At 37.9% G+C, this 24,198-nt stretch overlaps 1 protein-coding gene across 2 annotated transcripts in view; it reads right to left on the bottom strand.

The window, feature by feature from the left end:
• Nucleotides 1-6,842: 6,842 nt before the first annotated feature.
• The window catches only part of TRIM36 (tripartite motif containing 36), a 37,242-nt gene continuing 19,886 nt past the window's right edge, over nt 6,843-24,198 (bottom strand). For both annotated transcript variants that reach the window (XM_004706578.2, XM_045285364.1), the window contains exons 5-10: nt 22,104-22,199; nt 18,545-18,798; nt 18,196-18,320; nt 12,682-12,975; nt 10,223-10,520; nt 6,843-7,289 (exon numbers count right to left, since the gene is read on the bottom strand). In XM_004706578.2, coding sequence (XP_004706635.1) covers nt 6,950-7,289; nt 10,223-10,520; nt 12,682-12,975; nt 18,196-18,320; nt 18,545-18,798; nt 22,104-22,199 — 1,407 coding nt within the window. In that variant the 3' untranslated portion in view covers nt 6,843-6,949. The remainder of the gene's footprint in view (nt 7,290-10,222; nt 10,521-12,681; nt 12,976-18,195; nt 18,321-18,544; nt 18,799-22,103; nt 22,200-24,198) is intronic.

Below are 24,198 nucleotides of genomic sequence, written 5' to 3'. Positions count from 1 at the left end.
AGTAAAGCTGTCCAGGGCAGGCAGGGCAATGTGTGCTAATAATTTAGCCGTACGTGTGACGGTCCCTCCAAACTGAGCTACTTGGAACTGCCTCCGTTTTCCCAAATAAAGTTTATGTCTAGGTACATTTTACTCAAAATCCCAGTGCTGGTCCATGGTCGTGCTCACAAGGAATCTCGACTGGAGAGACTTAGCAATATATAGAAAACTAGCCTATTGAAAAAAGGGATCAAACTCATGGGTCATCCTAATCTAATCTCAATGAATCCTATTAACCCAAAATAAGTCTTAAGTTAAACAATTACACCCCAAGATTAATTTAGGAATAGTCTAATGGAAATATTTGAAACCACCAATAGTTCTCGTTTCCTAATTTTAAAGTATAAGGTAACGTCAACTCCCCAACGACACACAAATGAACCGTGGACAGGTTGGAAGTCGCCTTGATGGCTGTTATCTAGAGATTCTGAAGAGAGGTTACTCTCTCTGCTGTTACAACTGATAAAACCTACATCTTCAGGAGAGGAGCTAGTGAAATGATTTCAAATGAAACTCGGATGAATACATTCACACACTAAATCAAAATCCCTTAACTTGTATTTTATGGTGGAGTAAAGTGATGAAGGCTGCTATTTTTGACTAAGCCAGTAATAAATGTGGATTTGAGGGTACTGTCACCAGAGTACACAAATCACTATTAATGATCCACTATAATTTGTGGATAATTGGGTTTTCCCTAATTAAATATAACAGGTCCATTTTTGAAATGGTCATTTAAATCAGAAAATGGTCCACAAAGATGATTTCTTGACACCAGAATCTTTGTCAGACCAACCATTCATATTAACCCCACATGTATTATTTCCTCAAAAAATAGCACCTACAACTATATTGCTATGATTGGGAATTTCTCATCTTCCCATGTTTATAGCCCTACATAAATAATCATAATTCCTAGAATACAGAACACAACCAGTAATCTTCCAAATAATGAAAAATTCTAACAGATCAGTTGACTAAATGTGGACATAATATAATTAACCCATTGAGTATTCATACTGTCGGAGTAAGGACCAAGATGAAGCAAACTCTACTCACATACATGCTAGGACACTCACGCAGGAATTGGTTGTGTTAAATGTCTAAGTTGTACCATAGGAGCCCTGGTGCTGTCATGATTACACATTGGGTTTATAACCACAGTCAACAATACGAAACCATCAGCCACCCCGAGGGCAAAGGACAGATATTTTCTACTGCAGAGTTAGTCTCGGGAACTCAGAGAGGCAGTTCTACCCTATCCTACAGGGTCACTATGAGTCCGCTTCAACTCAGTGGCAGCAAATCTTTAGAAGTTGCACGATACACTCTGCACTCAATTTGGGGTGCCCAAACTCTCTTACACTGTCCGACACAGTAGTTGTATGACTGTCCAAGTATTCAAGCTGATTCAAAGCTTGAGAATAATTTTAACCTGGTCTCCAAATACCACTGAAACTTACCTCAGACGAGTTACCATTCCAATTGAATCAACTAAATTTTCAAGATACTTATTTTTTGTTCACATTTCTTATCCTCCCCGCCTCCACTCATCCATACACTCTTGGTTGTTTAATAAAAACAACAAACTCACTGTAATGTAGTCGATGCCGACTCATAGTAACCCTCTAAGACAGGGTAGAACTGCCCCTGTGAGTTTCTGAGACTAACTCTTTACAGGAAGGGAAAGCCCTGTTTGTCTCCCTCAGAGAGCCAGGTGGTTTCAGAGTGCTGGCCTTGTGGATTAGCATCATATGCTAATTGTGGTGAGATAATAGGGTGATAGCTAAAATGGCTGTGAAACTTTAAATATGGCACAAAGGTCCTTGAACTATAGATGTAGAAATTGATGAAATGTTATGTTTTATTGTATATACTTTATTATAATAAGGAGCCCTGGTGGCATAGTGGGTTATATGAGATGGGATGTGCACCACAAGTTCAGCAGTTCAATTCCACCAGCTGACCAAAGGGAGAAAGATGAAGCTTTCTACTCTCATAAAAATTTACAGCCTCAGAAACCCACAGGGGCAATTCAACCAGATCTTCTAAGGTCTCCATTACGTCAGAATCTATTGAATGGAAATGAGTTTGGGTTTTTTGGTATATTGCTGTAATAGAACATGATTTTTAAGAAGAACCACAAGTGGTCAATCAAAACAATTTAAATAAATCAAATTCATATTAACCTTTTCTAATGTCCACTCCAATTAGCATTAAAGCTAGTAAAAATATACAAAATGAGTTTATATAAAGTTTTCATTCTAAGTTATATATTTAACAAAACAACTTTTCATAAACAGTTTCAAATTCCCATTTAGGTCTAATAAACCACTAAGAATTCCTGTAATTCAGATTTGCATAATTACACTCAAACTGTTCCTTTTTATTCAAAATACATCCAGGTGAACAATGTTTTTACAAGTACATGTTTTAAACCACTTTCCTATTGCTGTTAAAGCTCTGTCTTTTAAAATGTCTACATGATATGTGCTTACACAAAGCTTGGAAGTATCAAGCTTTCCCACACACTAACTTCTGCACGTTTATTGCACAACAATCCACATAACACTGCCTAAGCGCTCAGCTCAGCCTCAGTCAGAAAGTGCTCTTTGTGGGCGGGAGAGGAACAAAGACTGCCCAACACTGCAGCTCTTCGCTTTTGTTGAAAGAAAACAGTGAAAGCAGCCTGAGTAAAGTCGTCTATTAAAATACAGTAAGTAAAACAGAACCCTACACATAAAAATTGTGTATGCAATTGAAATTGCCAAAAAGCATTAAAAATTATCATTGCGAAGAAAATAGTTAATAGTGTAGTTTTTCTCAGCATACTAAGTTCCAGAAAATGTGCAGTTTAAATAAACAGCTGAGAAAGAATATCTTTCAAAGATTCAGACAAAATATGGATTGCCAAATTAAAAGAACTTTTAAGTTTTAAAATAATAGTCACTATAATTTTTGTTATTTCTAGGCAATTAGAATTGTATTTTGCTTTCTTACATTACAAGCTTACTACCAAGCAGTAAGAGAAAAATGCATACAACTTAGTTACTCTCTATTTTATAACATCGGAGTTTCAAAACATTTGTTTTTTAAAAATCCCATTATTTTTCAATTCCATTTTCCCACAGATTTTCTTAGGCCCTCTTGTATTTAATGCTATTAAAATATATCATGAACTTTTCCAAAGATGTAAACATAAACCAGGTCAACTTGCTAAGTAATATTTGTAACAACAACAAAAAATGAGACAAGACACAGTAACATCAAAAGAGCCAATACAATTTCAGTATCAGTGCATTTGATATAAGTTCACATATTTTTTGTGAACTTTGATATAAATTCACATATCATAGAGTAACTAAAAATTCAAAATAAAATTTTCTGGAAAAAGCAGCAGTGAAAAGCTTCATTTCTCGGCTAAGAATTTTAATTGCCAAGTTTATTACACATGCTGGCAATGAACATTACAGTTAAGTCAACCCTTTAAAAGGCCCATACAGTGTGTGGTCTGAGGAAAAGCAGCACTACTCAGCTTGCAGGCAGTCTCCTCTAGTAGCTGACGGTGAGTTACATACCTCAGAATACATAATTTTCCTTTAAATGTAACAACCATTTCATGGCCACTTTCTTATCTATCTACAACTGTTTTCCTATTAAAAACAAATGCAAGACCCAATTTTCAGTACTAATTTCCACCTGTAAGGCATTTGTAAAATATTTTCTCTTAGAACATAAACATGATACAAAAATGCAAAGTTAACCACAAAAGAAGCATAATAAATATTTTTTGACCCTTGTCCTCCCAAAAGGAATGTAAGTATCAGCAACACCAGCTGGCATAAATTAATTGGATTTCTTGTTCATAAACAAAGAAAGACAATCTAGTTGCAGAGTTAACCATTTTAATGGTAGTAAAGAAAAGTTAGCTTACCAATCCTCAATTTTATATGGAATGGCGAGAGGCTCTAGTAGCTAAAACAGTGTTGGAAGAGCTCTCATTTCCTGATTCTAAGGCGCACTATATAGTTAAAGTATTCAAAACACACAGGCCAATGGGATGGAATTGAGAACACACGGGTTTACCATACTGCCAAGTCCATCTGATGGGGAAAGAGCAGCCTCTTAATAAACAACGCAGGGAAGACTGGTGCAGCAGAAAATAAAGCCAGATCCATGCCTCGCACTACACAAAACAAACTCACAATGAATGGGAGAGACCTTGACATACAAATTAAAGCCATAAAATCATTAGAACAAGAAGCAAGGTCAACACTGTCAGATCTAGCTTTCAACAGCAGACGATCTAATAAGGAAAGCACAAACAGCAACAGACAGAGCACACTCGGAAATAGGTTAGGTTCCAAACAAACCACTTCAATGAAACAATAAACAAAGCAAATCATAAGAATTTTTTGGTTTTCTAGTACATATTAAAGTTAGGTTAACACTATATTATAATAATGTACATTATATAAAGTTTAAAATATTGAGAATTACCAAAATGTGACAGAGACACAAAGTGAGCAAATGCTATTGGAAAATGGCGCCAATGAAGACTTGCTCTACAAGGGTGTCAAAACCTTCAATGTGTAAACAATGCAGAATCTTTCAGGCACAAAAACAAAAAAAACAAGGTATGTCTGTGAACAGATAGGACCTCATAAAAATTAAAGGTGTTTATTCATCAAGAGACTTTACCAGAAAGTGAGAAGACAATCTCTCACTCAAGAATCTTTTCAGAAACCACATATCCTGACAAGAAAACATTAACTTCAACTATCCATATACACACACATACACACAAAATTTCAACTTAACGGCGAATAGACAAATAACCCAATCATACAATGAGCTAAGGACGTGTATAGACATTTCACCAAGGACAATCAAATCGCCATCAAACACATGAAAAGATGCACAACGCCAATACACACCAGAGCCATACAATCAAAAGCACAGTCAGATACCATTTCATTCCCATGAAAAGGGCTAAGTGGAAAGTTTAGAAAACAAAAAGTAATCAATGTTGCTGAGGTTGTAGGGAAACTGGCACCCTTAGCCACTGCTCACAGGAGTCAATGGAGCAACACAGTGGAGACAGTGTAGCGGCTCCTCAGCCAGAACTACCAGAGGACACAGGGATCACACTCCTAAGTTTACGGACACCCAAAAGTCTTGGAGGAGACCCAGAGACTTGTATACTAATGTCCCCTACAGCCCAAAAGTAGAAACAATCCAAATGTACAATAGACAAAAGGATACATAAATAAAATGTGGTACACATCTACAATGGCCTATTATCTAGTCAAGAGACAAAAGGATGTCTTGATGCATGCTGTAATATGAATGACGCTGGAAGACATGCTGAAAGAAGCCTACCACAAAAGGACAAATATGATCTGACTTCCACTTCTAGAGAGGCCCTGGTGGCACGGTGGCTTCCCAGCTAAGCTACTACTAACTGCAAGAACACAATCTGACTCCAACATACGCTCCTCGGAGAAAGATGAGGCTGTCTGCTACCCTAAGTTTACAGCCTCAGACACCCAAAGGGGCAGTTTTACTCAGTCCCTCCGTGAGGAGTCAGAATCAATTCAATGGCAGTAGGGGAAGTTTATCAGTAGTTACCAGGGGTGGGAGAGAGTGCGCAAAGGGAGGTTAATTTGCTGTCAATAAATTGTACAGCTATCAAGTTGAACTGGCAAAATTTGGGGGATATATTTACAAGAAACTCCCCCTAAAAAAGAGCAGCTGCTGAGGCTGCTAATGTACACCTAAACCCCTTAAGGCAGTAGTTCTTAGCCTTCCTCATGCTGCGACCCTTTCATACAGTTCAACCATAAAATTATTTTCGTTGCTACTTCATAACTGTAATCCTGCTACTCTTATGAATCAGGCGACCTCTGTGAAAGAGTCGTTCGACTCTCAAAGGAGTCACGACCCACAGGTTGAGAACCGCTGCCTTAAGGGATTTGGCTCCCTGGTTTGGGGGTGATAGTTTCATGGGATTTATCAGTTAACTGGCCTAATAACATGTTTAGTGCTTCTGTTCTACCTCCTAACACTACACATGTGTAGTGCCCATGGTCTTAAAAACTCACAAGCAGCCATCCAAGACACAACTGGTGTGTATTCACCTGGAGCCACAAAGGGAAAAGGAAAGTCGGAATATGAGGCGCATACGGAATGTGTGCCCGGGTGCCTCTTAAAACGACTGCCTCTTCTGTCATACCAGGAACGCTGCCTGATTCCCAGCTACCATTACAGAATGTTCTGATCAATGATTCCATACAAAAATTCTGGTCAAAATTAGAAAATACGGAACAGAATATCAAGTTCTCACAGGCTTTAAATTTTCTGGAACCATGGAAGATAGATGAACTTCAGAAACTACAGCCCTGAGATAATCTTTAAACTTTAAACCCCAAACATACCCCGAAGTCATGGCAAAACTAAAATATAGTTTAGCTTAACTAGTAAAAAATGGTCTGTCTTGAGCATTGCGCTCTTAAAGAACTATCTAGATGGGATCAAATGGACCACAACTCAAAAGATCAAGCAGCAATGTCAGGGGACAGTCAGTATATGCTTGTGAAGGACGAACATCTCAGACAAGGTAGTGCAACTCAAACCCCGTGGCAATGCCACTGAGGTGTACATGCAGGAACTGGCGGTGCTGTATACGTTGCCATGTATAGTCAACAACAATGGGTGAAAGGCGAACAACGACATGGAAGCAGCAAGGCAATTTAGGTTTTCTGTGCTTAGAGAAAAAACATACACAACAAACAAGTATGGTGAGAGAATACTTAGATGATATATAATTAGCGACAGAGGTTAACACCAAGGCATGGTTCTGTTCACATTTCACAACCTAAGTCCCACCAGATGTTGGCACGCCAAGTCCTTAGTATTCCAGATACTTCGCTGTGATGGGTTCTTCGAGCTGAATCCCTCCACTGCCCATCAAGGCAAACGCTGGGTACATCGTGTTTGAACAGTCTACTTGGCGCTCATAAAGGCATTTCATGTGATCCATGTCGTAGAAGCCCACTTTCCCTTTCTCATAGTCAAGGAAAACCCCTATACTTGTTGGCATGGGGAAGACTCTATTTTCAGCTTCATTTGAAGTAGGAGACTTGGGTATGAAAATCTTCTTCATGCCTATAGTGACTAATGTAAATGGCTGTGAAGAGTCAAAAGAAGCATCTTCACTTCCGCTGTCATGTCCACTGTCTTGCTCATATCTGAAATGTAAAACATTGAAAGTAGAATCGTATCCGCATCATCACCCATAAACCTTCACAAGATAAAACATACTGATTTAAAGTTATAGTTTTTATATCAGAATTCTGCCACCCTTCCACTTTACCAAACATTAAGTTCTTCTCCAGGGACTGAGTCCCCTAACAATACAGTATGTGAGACAAAGTCTTGTCATCCTTGCCTCTAAGGAACACAGGCCTTACTTCAGTTTGTCTAATCTGTATTTTCTTAAAACAAATGTGCCACTAAGCTTAATTAACCACTTTTCTCTTCTTAATTTCATTATTTATATAGCATTCTTTGTTTAAAAAAATTCCCCCATAAATTCAGATTGTTTGGAGGATATTCACGTAAGTGGTCAAAAAATGGTTTATCTGGACTCACAGTCACTGCCATTAAGTCCAGGACAACTCATACCGACCCTACAGGATGGAAAACTGCCCTGGTGAGTTTCAAAGACTAACTTTTTATGGGAGTAGGAAGCCCCGTCTTTCTCCCTTGGAGCAATTGGTGGTTTCAAACTCCTGACCTCTTGGGTCATAGCCCAACTCGTAATAACTACACCACCGAAGGATTTTCTCTTGGCCAGTTCAGTGTAACCCACTTAAATGTACAAGCTGTTAACAACCTTTTAAAATACTAGAATTCCTAGGTGTAAAAACATGTCAACCATGACTTAATTTTCAAATAACTAAGGGAAGCATTTAAAGAAATTCTATCCTATAATGAAAGAAAAACTTCCTATCAAATTCGAAATATAACAATTAGAGACACTACATAAGAGAGTAAGTCAAAAAGTATTGTGCCCAAATCAGAGAAACCTTGATTAAACAAAATTATCAAAATGGGAGCTACTGTTCTTGACATCTCCTCTATGGGAACCAAATCCTCTGAAGGGGGGGCTGCCATCTCTCTAACCCTCCCCAAAGAACCCTGTGCTCTTTGGGTTACTCCACGTTCTAAGGACAATTTTGGCATCCTGGAGAGACTCGAATCATGTTCCTTCTAAATGGTGAGTTTGGGAACTAAAACAAGTTTGAAGACATAACATCACTATGGAAAGGGAATGGGGTGAGGTTCCTCAATGAAATTCCCTTAAGATGGACATCCGCTTACAGAAGGGTCTCAGGGAGGAGATGAGCCAGTCAGGGTGCGATGTAGCAATGATGAAACATACAACTTTCCTCTAGTTCCTAAATGCTTCCTCCCTGCTCCCACTATCATGACATGAATTCTACCTTGCAAGTCTGGCTAGACCAGAGGATGTACACTGGTACAGGTAGGAACTGGAAACACAGGGAATCCAGGGCAGATGATCCCTTCAGGACCAGTGGTGGATGATCCCTTCAGGACCAGTGGTGAGAGTGGTGATACTGGGAGCGTAGAGGGAGAGTGGGTTGGAAAGGGGGAACCAATTACAAGGATCTACATGTGACCTCCTTCCTGGTGGACGGACAACAGAGAAATGGATGAAGGTAGACGTCAGACAGGGCAAGATATGACAAAATAATAATTTATAAATTATTAAGGGTTCATGAGGGAGGGGGGAGCGGGGAGGGAGGGGAAAAAATGAGGAGCTGATGCCAGGGGCTTAGGTGGAGAGCAGATGTTGTGAGAATGATGAGGGCAATGAATGTACAAATGCGCTTTACACAACTGATGTATGGATTGTGATAAGAGTTGTATGAGCCCCTAATAAAACGATTAAAAAAAAAAAGAAATTCCCTTAAGATAGTCCTTGCTGCCCTCAAAGAATGAGCAAATGGACCGTCATACAGAAAAAGAACCCCTCCGCACAATTGCCTCGCCTTTTTCTTCACACTGCAGAGGTCAGCTTTCTTACAGTATCTTCCTAATCGACCCATGAGCCTCCTGTGTCCTTCAAGAAAATCTATCAAGTGACCTCTTCGGAACTGAAAACTTTAGTCACTGTAATATTCTGAGCTCACCTCTCTCCCTTGAACTGGTCCAGTAGATTCTTTCAAAAACCACTATTTAGATTGGACCTCACTCTCTGGATATTATTTGATAAATTTGAGATGAATCCCTGTTATAATTAATTCCATAGAATCATCTTTATTAGCTACAATCTTGCTTACATGACTGATGAAAACTTAAGATTTTTGTATAATGCTTTGATGCCCATTAAACAAAAAGCTTGCTGAGGCCAAAATACTTGAAGAAAAAATTCCAAAATATCTGAGATCCAAACTTCAAAAGCTATTTTATGAATGATAATTTCATAGTCTTCGCTCATCAATTTCTGGCTCTCAGCCAGTTTCTTCATTTAAGGTTGAGTCTTCCCCCTCTTGGCTCATCTTTCAAGTCTTTCCAACGTTCCTTAAAATGCTTGACCTATCTGAACACTGTTGTTTCATGTGGGCAGCATTCCTAAACTTGTTGCCAAGTTTCAATGATTTGAGATGTCCATTTGAGTGAGTGTCGCTCAAATTTTATTATTAGTCTTGACCTCAGAGTATTTTATTTTTTAAAGGTACAAAAAGTATCCTTTTTTACAGCAGCATTCCAGTGAGTCTAAGACAAGTCTCTTACCGAGAGCACTTGCCTGCAGCCACCCACTGAGTGCAGAAGCATGTTTAAAACACTTTGTTTGGTAAAACCCCACACAGGCATAAACTAGGATCTCAGTTAGCAATACTTTTTGATTTACCCTCCTATGTGAGTAATCTTTATTACATAATTTAGGTTAACTGATATTAAAGATCATCGAAATGTAAAACTGCAAAGGTGTGTCACACTTAAAAAGAATCCGGACTTCATCGTAGAAGGCGAAACTAACTGTAAATCTCATTATTCAGAAAGACAACCTGACTCTATTTTCAGGCTTAGCTTGCTAAACAAAGGCATTTACTTTTAGAGAATCATCACATTCCAGAGACATGAAAGACTCTACCTTGGACTAACTGCATCTCGGGGAGAGCGGAGCCATTCTTGTAGCTTATCACTGGAAGCTACTCCTGCTTTCACCAGGTATGAATATGGTTCCACACGGAAGGCCCAAAAGTGTTTCCCTTTTGTAATTCCAACATCTCCAACGATGTAATCTAAACTTGTGTAATAGCCCACTTGGACACGTTCCGCAGTAAGTAGAAGATTAAATCCAGCTCTACTCTCAACACGATCTCTCTTCAAGTTCAGCAAGAGGTGCTCATTATTATAGCCGCATTTCTCATCAAAAAGAAAACTGAAAACTTTAAAAAGAGTCCAAAATTAGTTTGAAAAATTATCACCGAACATTTCTAGAATTTAAGGTTAAAATTTTAAAAATAGAAAATGCTAGAATACCCTAGAAACCTATGACACTCAAACCTCAAGGCAAGAAGTAATTTCAGTAAACATTTTATTTTCAGTAAAAACTATCTGAAAAGCTTTGAAAATCTCAAAAACAGAAGAAAATATTTTAAGTGTATGAGAAAATTTCTACATGCAATTCCTTGGAATAGAGGTAGTCAATCTACCAAGATATTTTATCAAACGTGTTCCTAAAATAAAAGGTTGTAAATACTCCCAGATTTTTGTACATGTTTGTAAATCTCTATCTCTTTATTCTTAAGTATATAATATTCTTAAATATATACCTTAGGACTATATAGCTTTATATATTAAGACTACATATAATATTAAGGAACATGTATTCTTTATAAATATGTTCTTTACATAAATAGTATTGAGGATACATATATTCTTTAATATTCTTAAATACCTATCTTAAATGTTACAAAAATGGAAAATTTGAGTTATTTTAATGTTATTTTAGTAATCAACATCACAGACATGAGAAACATGGTACAGTGTTAAAAAAAAGTAAAAGAAAAAAAATGAGGTCAGAGATCTGGGTCTGAACTTCAGCTCAAGCATGTAATTAAAATTTAACCCAATCTTTAATTTCCTCATGTATAATATACTGCCACATTCAAAAGTCTCTATCAACATGATCCATTTAACATGATCCATAACATCGGCTACTACCAAGAAGAGGTTGCCCATCCTTCCTGATGAAAGTTGTCATTCTGACACAAGGATCATTTGTTCCTCTCGATTAATCTAAATCTCCCAGTTTGCACAAATTACCGTATATACTTGTGTATAAGCCAAGTTTTCTCGGCACATTTTTAATGTAGCTTTTGTGGTAAAATTAGGTGCCTCAGTTGACATTCGGGTCAGCTTATACTCGAGTACATATGGTATCTGACCACCCTATTCAGGTGACTTCTCACAAAGAGGAGGAAAACAACAGTTTCCTTTCTTCCATCCCTCCCCCCACCCCCACCCCACCATATTACTGAAAACAGGAGAGTTACTTCCAAGTTTGTTTCTTCCACTTTCGATCAGAGAAAAAAAGCAGAAACAACATAAACCATAAAACACTCGCAAATCTATCCTACAGTTCCCTACTGGATATTTTTACTATCAAAAAGATAAGTTTAGCCAACTTACTTGTACTCATTTCTTTAAAACCATAATATGCATGGAAAAGAATAGTGGATAATACATTGCTTCTCTTAGACAAAAAGAGAAGGAATGGCAGAGTCCAGAAAATGTGGGTGCCTAAGGCACTAAAAATGGACAGGGCAATGCAATCCAAGAAATCTCTAAGTCAGTGGCCAACAGGGCAATTTTTTTTTCTGCTAACCAGAATTAGCACAGCTTTCATTATAAATATCTTTTGTCTATGGAAAAACTACAGTGAACATCATCTAAAGGATGCATCATTCTCCATCAGTGAGTATCTACAGGCACTCTCCAAGTAGCATTCAAATCACTGGTTTTTAACTTGGAAGAGAGAAGGAGGGTCAATGGGCAGGCCAAGTTTTTAGCGTGGGGAAGTTATCAGCATAGTAAGATACAGCTTCTATTCCTAGGTGCTACAATCACTAAGCTAGAGAGAAAGACCCAGCAACTTGGAATTAAATTGAAATTCTACTTCAGCTATCATAATTTTTTAAAAAATCTACCTAACTTCATATGTAATAGGGACATCTATAAATTGACTTAAAAATGTAGAACTGTACTATTTAAAAAAATCTTTTAAGGTTGCATTTATACCGTAATAATCTTGCTCATTCAAATTTATTCTGTTCATCTATCTTTATCTGATGTCAGTTAAAATCCAATCTTGTTCTCAGCACAGTGAAATTCAACTCTGATTCAGCACATTTCTAAATACTATGTAAATAAATTTCAAAATAACCATTTCTATTTAAATAGTCAGATATAGTACTGGAATCACACTCTAGTCTTTCAATAATACGAGTTAATTAGTTTCAATGTACTTCTACAAAGATATGTGGACTAATTTATCAAGGTCTCTTCGAATCCTAGGCTTTTTTTCATTCCCCAAATTCACAGTACCTGGAGCAGGAGGCGTATGAAGAATCAGTTCTCTGCTGCAAGGACTACAGATTGAACCCTTGTAGGCTCTCACTCTGAAGGCATAGGAAGAATTACTTTCCAAATCACAAACCACTTTACTTGTGCCACAAACTTCTGTCTCATTCCATGACAGCATTTCCTCATCTCTGTTAATCTTCCGATACTCAAGAACATAGCTATCAGCTTTGTCATTCTTTCCTGGGTGGTGCCAATTTATTAAAGCATTGTTATAAACTTTGCTCTCTTCTTCATTGATCTCTGGCACATCTATGCCTGAAAGAAGAGTGAAAGAGAAAGCAATACTTTGTGATCTCAAATACTTGTGATGGAGGGAAATTTCTTAATATAGCTCTGTTACCCAAGTCTCTATGCTGCTGATGTTGTTCTCAAGTCAGCTCCAACTCACAGTGACCTTGTGCACAATAGAACAAAACACTGTCCAGTCCTGAGCCATCCTTGCCAGTGTTCTTATGTTTGGGCCCATTATTGCAGCTACTGTGTCACTCCATCCCTCTCATCTGTTAATTCCCACCAATGATAAGGTGGGATTATGTAAATTGGGTGTGTTTAACACTGAGGGAGGGGATTGGTCAGTTTTGATTAATGGCATCCCCACCACAGGCTATAAAGATGGGCCATCTTTGAATTAGGAGTTGATAGAGAAACATGGAGGCCACACCAAGAAGAGATACATCAGAGACTGTGGCACGGTGCCTCAGAAGAGCAGCACTGAGACTAAGGGGTACCTTCTCATCTGGCCCAAGACTATGGAACAGAACAAGTGGACTGGCTTCCGGGTTCACAAAAGCAAAGTCCAAGAGACCTTGTGGCTAAGAGGCTGAGAGTGGGGGAGAGAGACTTGGCTGCTGGTTGAGACCAATGACCCATGCTGATTCTGACTTGTGGTAACCTACTGACTTCCCTAATTAACTCCCTTAATCATGAGTATTGTCTGTGAGCTTTTAGCACCTATTGCAATGAATTATTGAACGCAGCATCAATGTAGAGTGGGAGGAATGGCTAGTTAAGAACAGACAACCAAGGATGGAGTATGGAGGCTTGTCTGACTCTTGCCTCTTGGCAATAGGAAAGACTTGTCTACCTCCATGCTGTTTATTGCAATACTGATTTCAAAATTGGCGCTTTTTCCTTGATAAAAATTAACAAATTTATAACCTAAAATTTTTCTAAATTATAAATTATGTATAAGAAAAAAGATAAAGATTTTAAGAGGTATGTTTTTACTGACAAAAGAAAAAAGCTAGAAAAAAATTAAAAATTAATTACTTCAAGCATTATAATCATTCACTAGAAATTAAATAAACTACATATTTTATTATGTACCTACTAATTAACCAACCCAGTCTTTAAAATTTTCATCTGTGACCACCTAAAAACATAAATTAATATTTTAATAAAGTTGTCAACCTGTTTTGAGGAATATATCAAATTTTCAATGATGGATTGTATAGTTTCCTTTAATATTTTCTTCTGAAAAGTTGCAAAACAATTTAAATAAATTTCTCCAAGTATAAATGACATATTTTATTTTTTATAGGAAAAATACATAATGCATAAAAAGATTTTAAGTAGCTAAGAGAAAATGACTATATATATTATAACTAGATCCTGCCAGTTTTCCCCCTCAGTAATATCCTACTACAATCAATGTCCACAGTAAGTTCTGTGAAATAGTATGTTTGGTAATTTGGATGCTGTATGAACATCACTGACCACAGATTATGAATAAATTCCAATCCTAGATCTGTCATTAAATCAAATTTGTAGAGAAATTAGAATCGTTATAGACCATCAGTCAGTCAAATGATTCCTAGCTGTACTTCCAGATACATTAAGGCATGTTTAACATAATATAACAGTAATAATGTTTTGATATATGTCACTGAGATGGCTAAGGTTCATTGTGCCAACCTGGCCAATGTGGGATTAATTGTAGGGTGGAGAGATAAATGGCTCAGTGAGCCTCGCCTTTCTGGTTCTTGGGTCTCTTGCTCTCTGATGGTCGTGACCAGGGTGCAGCTGTCTTGCCAGTTCCCTGATTCAGCTGGCAAGGCTCACTTCCTGCAAGACATCCTTGAGGAGAAGTCACATGGCCCTACCCTGATGCTGCCCTGGGTGCTGGAGCAGCCGTGTGGAGACCCCTGCCAGCGCTGAGATGCTTACACGCTCACTGATTCGGCTTTCCGCCTGCAGTTGGCATCATTGCGGGTGTTTTGTGAGTCTAGGAGGACTTTGTAGATTGGTGTCGGACATATGGGCTAATGTTGGACTTATGGGCTTGGACAGCATGGGGCTGGGATGCTTTCTTAATGTATACTTACCCTTGATATAAAAACTCTCTCTTATACATGAGTTTCTGTGGATTTGTTTACCCAGACTAACAGTAACAAAGTAGTACCTGTTTGTTATTATAAATGATGGTATGTACTTTGAATTTTTAATATCATAAGCTTTCCCAGGGTTGGGACACTAGGTGTAAATGCAGTCAAACACTGTCCAAATGGACATGATGTGGCACATAATCACTTATGTGGATATCTAAAAAAATTGTCTATTTTTGGAAATACTATTCTAGTTCTTCTCTAAGATATAAATCCTTGTATACTTCCACAATCCTTGCTACATAATAACAGTCTAGTAAGATTATCTGCTGAGTCATAGGGTATGAACTTATACTCTGTAAGTGTTGCTAAGTAATCCCCCCATTTGGTTCTAACTCATAGCAACTCTGTGTACTGTCAGTTCTGCCCCACCCTCACAACCATCGCTATGAGTGCATCATTACAGCCACTTTGTCAATCCATCTTACCAAAAGTCTTGCGCTTTTTTTCACTGCCCATCTACTTTACCAAACAAGATGTCCTTTTCCAAGGACTGCGCTCTCCTGAGAACATGGACAAAATACATGAGATGGAGTCTCACCATCTTTGCCTCTAAGAAACATTCTGGCTATACTACTTCCAAAATAGATGTTTGTTCTTTTGGCAGTGCATGGCACTTTCAATATTCTTCGCCAGCACCACAATTCAAATGCATAGGTTTTTCTTCAGTCTTCAACATCTAACTTTCACATGCAGATGAGATGACTGAAAATATCATGGCTTGGATCAGGTGCACCTTAGTCCTTCAAATTAACATCCTTCCTTTTCAGCACCTTAATGAGGTCTTCTGCAGCAGATTTACCCCAGGCAATGTGTCTTTTGAATCTTTTCACTGCTGCTTCCATGAACATTGATTGTCGATCCAAACAAGATGAAATCCTTGCCTTCAATCTTCTCTCCATCTGACATATTATTTGTTGGTCTGGTTGTGAGGAACTTTCTTGTCTTTACATTAATTTGTAATCCATATTGAAGGATGCAGTCCTTGATCTTCAACAGCAGGTGCTTCTAAGTTCTCCTGACTTTCAGCAATGCAAGGTTGTGTCATTGGCATACTGGAGGTTAATATACCTCCTCCCATCTTGACGCCACATTCTTCTTCATATAACCCAGCTTCTCTGATGATTTTCACAGCATACAGATTGAATAAGCATGGTGAGAGGTTACACCACCAACACACATCTCTCCTGATTTTAAACCATGTGGTACTCCCTTGCTCTGTTTGCACATGTACAGGTTCCACATAAGCACAATGATGTGTTCTAGAAAGCTGTTAACTTGGGGTGACCCTGCTGGTGTTTGAATATACCAGCGACACCGCTCTCACTGGCACAGCATCACAGCAACTCACAAGCCATCGCTGTCTGTCAGTTTGTCTTACTGTAGTGGTTTGTGTGTTGCTGGTATTTGAATATCATGGCACTGGTATTTAAAATACCAGCAGGGTGACCAAAAGTGAACAGGATTCAGCAGACGTTCCAGACTAAAACACAGGCTATGAAGGACTCTGGTGTCACTTCTGATGAATTAGCCACTGAAAACTTTAGAAATAGCAGTGAAGCAAGGGACATCACTGCTGACATCAGATGGTTGTTGGCTGAAAGTAGAGAATACCACACAGTGCTTACTTGTGTTTTATTGACTACATGAAGGCCTTTGGCTATGTGCACCATAACAAAAACAAATCTGATTCTGGCTGCAAGTTTAGTGGAAAAGACAATTGTTCGTACGTCAGTTCAGGTTGAAGCAAAAGATAATTAAAACAGCCACAAGACCTAAAATATAACCTTAACTGTATCTTTGCAAAGGCATTCGACTGTGTGGGTCATCAAAACAGAATAGCCTTGAGAAGAGTCATGAGCATTCCAGACACTTCATGGTGCTCCTGTGGAACGTGTACATGGATCAAGAGGGAGCTGTGCCAACAGCACAAGGAATACTGCATGGTTTACAATCAAGAAAGGTGTGCATAAGGATTGTATTTTCTCACCATTCTTATTCAATTTGTATGCTGACCAATAAACAGAGAAGCTGCCTTATATGAAGACTGACACCGGGATTGGAAGAAAGCTTCGTAATCACCTGCCATATGCAGATGACACAACCTTGCTTGCTGACCGTTGAGGAGAACCTGTAGCACTTACTGGCGAAAACAAGGATTGTAGCCTTCAGTATGGACTGCAACGCAATGCACATAAACCCAAACCTCACAACTGAACCATAAATGGAGCAAAGATTGGAGCTGTCAAGGATGTTGTCTTGCTTGGATCCATAATCAATGATCATAGAAGTAGAAGTCAAGAGATCAAACAACACATTACTATGGGTAAATCTGCTACATACGACCTCTTTTTAAAGTGTTGAAAAGCAAGGGAATCACCTAGAGGGCCAAGCCATGGTATTTTCAATTGCCTCATACGCATGTGAAACTTGGACAATGAATCAGGAAGCCTGAAGAAGAATCAAAGCATGTGAGCTGTGGTGCTGGAGAAGAACATTGAAAAGCCCCACAGACTGCCAAGAGAATAAACAAGCCTGTCTTTGGAGACATATAACGAGAACGGTGAGACCTCGTCTCACTCACTGTGGACAGCTCGTCAGGAGCGAGACATCGTGCTAGATCAAACAGAAGAGCCGTGAAAGGGGGAGGCTCTTGACAAGATGGACTGACACAGGGGCTGACACTGGGCTCAAACGTAACAACGACTGTGAGGACGGCACAGGACCCAGCAGTGTTTTGTTTGATTGAAGATAGGGGCAGCATCTAACAACAACAACAACAACGAAAAGGATTTACCTATAGTTTGAAATATAATTAAAATAGGGGTTTAAACTAAGACTTCATGTATTAACACATATTTATCTTAATTTTTGAAAAAGCATTTTCAATTAAGATATATTTACCACATGACACTATTTAAGCAGTATTTGAAAAAGGCAAACCAAAGAGGGCACAGTTTTGAGGCTTAAAACACTGTTGTAAAAACATAAATGGAATACAATTTCAGGGTAAGATGACATTACTATAAAGCTAAGCTAAAGGGAATTTGTATTTTTTTCCTAAACTTTGCGAATTTAGTGTAAAACATACCACTGGAGAAAAAGGACAACTCTCCAAGAAGTTCCGTTTGTTTAGATGTATTAACAACATAGTCTTCAAAAGAAGTCTGAGCTGCAGGTCTAAAGCTCTTCAAAGATTCTGTAGCTTTCTGTATTCTGCAGAGAGATGTTAAAGGAAAATGATTCTTTAAAGGGAAAAAAAACATACTAAATATCTGCAGTATGATTAACCAAAAAAATACTCATTCAACATTCAGGAGTTGTACACACTTCCCATACATAACGCAGCACATTGAACAACTTGGCGCTGAAGTTGAAATGTACAGCAACATTTAAAGACATTACTAAACAAACTTGAAGTTAGAAGTAAAAGAAAGTACCTGTGGTGGAGTTGTTTTGCTGTCTGAACAAAGCACGACTGATCTGTCTCTTTAAGCACTTCTTGAGCATATCCCACAAGCCCATTGTTCTCTAGAAGGCCCTGATACTCTTCCACTTGAGTCTGAAATTTGTCTAATCTTAGTTTCTTAGAAGAATCAATTACTTTCAAAACAGATGATTTCCTCTCTTCCAGAATTTCAAAGAGCTTTTCAAAATGTGTAATTGCTTCTTCTTTAGCCCTCTCTCCATTACACTATTATAAAACAAACAAAGCATTACCTCATCTGCTAATCAGTGTCTTTTCACAAAATTCTACATAATTATATTTAGTCTACATGCTGCCAAAACATCAAGACTCAACTAAACCAGATATTATGAAAAAAAATTTTTAATTACTTGACTGAAATTTCCAGGACAGTAATTTGGTATCAAATATATACAACAAGGACTTTTATTAACTGTTAGACTTACTTTATAAATATGCAATATTGTACTCTCTCAGCCTTTTGCTTCCAAAGCCAGCAAAAGACAATTTATTTAATTAAATTAAAAAACAATGATTTTCAAATTGCATATAAAGGTATTAGTTAATTCAACCTAAAGCATAGGAAATTAACTGATTTAACCTAAGATATAGGAAAATATAGTTCCAGAGTCTTTAAATTCAGGGATTTGGGGGTTGGGGGCGGGTTTTTCCACCCTACTACATTTTTAAAGCTTAGACTTCAATCATACACACACACACAAAGAGGCATCGCTCACAATGATATGAAAATATTAGCTCTTCTCTTTAAAGTTACAAAATTTAATATAATTAAATCCTGACTCAACTATGTAACCTTATATAAACTACTTAATTCTATATGTCTGAGTTTTTCTTCATTTGAAAGCTGGGGATAAGGGAACCTATACATTTAAGGGTTTTGTACCATTTTAAAAATCATTTATATAAAATGAACACCACAATGTCACACAGTACCAGTAAATATTATTAACACTATACATGTAGCTATTTCTGTCATAAAATTATCCTATCTGCAGTGCTTACCAAACATTTTAAATGTCCATAAAAATCTGAAACCAACTTGATTTTAAAAACAAGACTAACAGACACTCATAATAGACTCACAGATAACAGTCAAAGCTTTCTTAAAAGCTGAAAATACAGGGAAGAATTACAATGTGAATTTACTAATGCCTTATGGTAAACATTTACAATAAAAGAAAACTTTTTTTCAAATATCCTTCTCTGTTTCTTAAACTGAATAGCCAGAATTTTTAAAAGAGGGGTAGTGGTAAGGGTGGTGATGTCTTCTTAATATTTTTACAATTACATATCAAAGCATTAAACCATAAATATCATTACACATAGCTAAAAAGGTGAGTTTTTTCAGCTAAGCAAAATTACAGATTAAAAGGTAGTTTTCACATTAATTAAGCGAAAGTCAAGAATGGAGATAAAGTCTTAGTGCCGAAAAGATAATTAATGCTAAGTTTCCTACACAAATGCAGTTTTGATATAAGGCAGAAAAAGAAGTTAAATAATTCTCTAGACCTCAAGGGATCAGTGTCTACTGAATATCTGATGCGCTAGTTCTTCAAAATCAGGAACAGAGTAAAGGGCAATACAGAAAGGACAGGGCAATATAACTAAGAGAATTAAGAGGTTAAATTAAAAATTTACGTGAACTATAGCCTAAGATGAAAATAGCTTAAAATAGTATCCCTGAACCAATATATTATCTAGGTGATAATGTCTAAATGCTAGGAGATAATACCAAACTGAGACAACTTGTTATTTAACAAGACGAAAATAAAAAGTAAACTCACTTTTAATTACCAGGGGAACCATTTACTTAGGGTGGTGACTACGATCAGTAAACACCACAAAGGAATACTAAAAATCAAGATATTTAAAGTAATGTAATACGGTACTCTTCATATAATTTCTCAATTTCATCTTATTTTAGAGCAGTGGTTCTCAACCTTCCTAATGCCGCGACCCTTTAATACAGTTCCTCATGTTGTAGTGACCTCCCCCACCATAAAATTATTTTCGTTGCTACTTCATACTGTAATTTTGCTAGCTACTGTTATGAATCGTAATGTAAATATCTGATTATGCAAGATTTATTTTCATTGTTACAAATTGAAGATCATTAAAGCACAGTGATGAATCACAAAAACAATATGTAATTATATATTGTGAAATATTTATTTCTAATGACAAATCAATGAAATTTTGTCTTGAAGCATGGTGTAGCATGGGTAACAGTCTTCACGCCGATACTCATATGTGGGTGTATCTGCATGTGGGCGGACCTGCCTGGAGACGGATAGAGGAGTGGTGTCTCGGACCATCGGAAATATGTTTTCCGATGGTCTTAGGCAAACCCTGTGAAAGAGTCGGTCAACCCCCAAAAGAGTCACGACCCACAAGTTGAGAACCACTGATTTAGAGATTATTTTAATTAAGAAGTAACGGTTCCATTGAAACTACTGCCCTGAGACCATCTGAAACCAAAACATTTCAAAACAAACATCTAGACTAACTAGTGAAAAGTGTTGCCTTCTGTGCTTTGTGTGCAACTTCCTATATGGGAAAGGAGCCCTGATGGCAAAGTGGCTACCCACTGGACTACTAACTGCAAGGCCAGCAGCTGGAAACCACCAGCTACTCACTCCTCAGGAGAAAAGTCGGGTCCCAGAAACTCAGAGGCAGTCCTACCCTACCCTGTCAAATAGTAGCATTTATCCAGGGACAAAGCTCAGAAGGGTTAGGCACGAAGGAGAATGGAAACAAGAAAAACAGAAGGAAGTGAAATAAAAGAGGTTTTATTGTGGAGATCCCAATGAGATGAAACAAAATGCATACAAAATCGCTGAGGGAAAATCGAACCTGCTCTGTAAACTTTCATCTAATCATGATAAAAATAAAATTGGAGGGGTGGAGGGGAGCTGTCCCTGTTTGGTATTTTTTATAAAGAGAGTCCTAGTGAGACAATGGTTAAAGGGCTAAGCTGCTATCTGAAAAGTCGGTGATCTGAACCCACTAGATGTTCTGCGGAAGAAAGATGAGGCCGTCTGCTTCTGTGGAGATTAGAACTCACTGTCATCAAGTCAATGCTGTCTCACAGAGACCCCCATGTGGGTCTCCCAGCTGTAACTATTTACAAGAGTAGAAAGCTCAGTCTTTCTCCTGCGAAGCTTCTGGTGGTTTTGAACTGCCAGCCATGCAGATCACAGTCCAACGCATAATCACTACACCACCAGAGTTTGGGGCAGTTCTATTCTATTCTATCGTGTAAGTAACTATGAGGTCTTTCTTAACTGCCACAGTTATCTTTCCTCTTTGCTCTAGAATCATTTAGTCACTACCATTATCAAAGAGAGTGATCACCAGCATAATTTATGCTCACATTTGTCCTATAACCCCAGAAAAACAGGAGTGAAAATACAAGTTTATACTTCTAGCCCATATAGTACTCACACAATTTTATAAACAAATAGAGGTTTAGGTAGATAAATAAAAAATATTAATACCAAGTTAACACTTACTTCTGTTTCTTTCATTAACAAATTTAGTTCTGAAATTTGACTCTTCACCTGGCTCTCCTTACCAATAAGGTAGTCAATGTCTTTTGAGAGCTTTTCCTGTGGAAAAGTACATATGATCAGAAATAGATGTTTTAAAGGGTCTTGGGGATTTTTCCTTAAATTCTCATCCTTTCATATTTGCTATGATGAACAGGCAATGAAATCAGCTACAGCTATCATCACTATTAACCCAGGGTAATTAGTTATTGACCTGACCACACAGATCCAATGGTATATGAAAGATTAAAAGCAGGTTGGCAAAAAGAGTAACACTTCATTATTACTCCCAAAACTCATCCTCCCAAGTACATGGAAAAGCAACAATTCAAATAATATTGTCTTTCATCACATTTTATAATTCACAATACATAATACACAAATAATCTTTCAAAAGATTATTTCTCCCTAAATAATCTTCATAGCCCACCTCTACCTAGGTGCTCATGAAATAATTACACATCTTAACATAAAATTAAAAAAATATAAGCATACTGAGTAATTTGTTTAAGAAGCAAGTAGTCACTTGAGAGTTAGTGTTTCCCAAAGCGATACTGTCCCTTGGCACAGGAAGGCTCGGATCTTCCTGTTGGACTAAAGGGTAGGTGTTTTTGACAGCGATGCTGATCCATGATGGGGTAAAAATCTTTACACACAAATTTATGTAAAATGAGACTTGCCCAGAAACACCACCTAAATATAGGCCAACAGGAGACTCTGAACATTTCAAGGTGTCAGACATTGCCAATGAACTAAAATGAGAAAGAGGAGTGGGGGAGAAACCCAATTTTTTAAAATTTGTGTAAGAATTTTTGTTTGCTTGACACTTTAGTGTAATTCATATGAAAGGCCAGTCTTTGACTTTCCTCAAGCCCTCCTCACTTTCAGTGTGCAAGGTTGTGTCATCTGCATATCACAGGGTAAGGGCCTTCCTCCCGTCCTGATGCTGAATTCTCCCACTTCCGGGATTACGTGTTCATCATAGAGGTCGAAAATCAACTATGAAGAAATGATAGAACCACAGATTCCTTCAGTACTGCAACTCAAGTCATGGTTTTTTTTTCTTCAGCTCTTTCACCTTGAGACAGGCTAAGCTCGTTCTTCCCTTTTGTTTCCTTAACTCCCAAGTTTCTTCACATTTAGTAAAATTTTGTCTTCTTGAACACCCTTTGAAATCTACTATTCAGATTTTACTCCATTTCTTCCAGTTGCTTTAGTTGCTCTACATTTAAGAACGAGTTTCAGAATTTCTCCTGAAATTCATGTTGGTCTTTTCTTTCTTCCCTTTTTAAAGACTTTCGCCTTTTCATGTATGATGTCTTTGTGCTGGAATTGCGCCTGATTTGACCCCACCACCCCGAGACAAAACATTAAGGGCGTGCAACAGAACAGCAAGGGGAACAGAGCAATGAAGTCCCTAGGGAATACCAAAAATAGACTTTAGGGCCAAGGTGTGGCAACCCATCAGACTCAACCAGAAAACACTCCTAAAGGTCAACAAACAGACCTTGACCTATTTACAAGCTTTTCTTTTTTCCTGATGATGTTGGGTTTTTGTTGTTGTTTGTTTTCTTTAGGTGGTTTGTTTTGCTCTGTCTTATTTTTTGTGCACATTATTATCTCTGCATGTCTATCTAGATAAGATAGGCGGGATAAACAATCTAGAGGAGAAAACAAATGACACCAATGGTTGGGGTGGGGGGAGACTTGAGAGAGGGAGAGAGAGGAAAGGAAGTGGGTGTTAACACACAAGGGAACAAGTAACCCAAAACTAATGGGGAGGAGGGTATAGGAGGCCTGGTAGGGTTTGATAAAGGGCAACGTAGCCAAGAGGAATTACTGAAACCCAAATGAAGGCTGAGCATGATAGTGGGAAAAGAGGAAAGTAAAAGGAAATAGAGAAAAGAACTAGGAGGCAAAAGGGCATTTATAGAGGTCCAAATACAGGCATGTACATATGCAAATATATTTATATATGACGATGGGGAAATAGATATATGTGCATATATGTATAGGTTTAGTATTAAGGTAGCAGATGGACATTCAGCCTCTACTCAAG

Source organism: Echinops telfairi, unplaced genomic scaffold, assembly GCF_000313985.2.
Source record: "Echinops telfairi isolate 266 unplaced genomic scaffold, ASM31398v2 ScPeMD7_7469;HRSCAF=8507_1, whole genome shotgun sequence".
NCBI lineage: Eukaryota > Metazoa > Chordata > Mammalia > Afrosoricida > Tenrecidae > Echinops > Echinops telfairi.
Note: the sequence above shows the minus strand (reverse complement) of the source record. Positions and strands in the feature narration are given on the sequence as shown.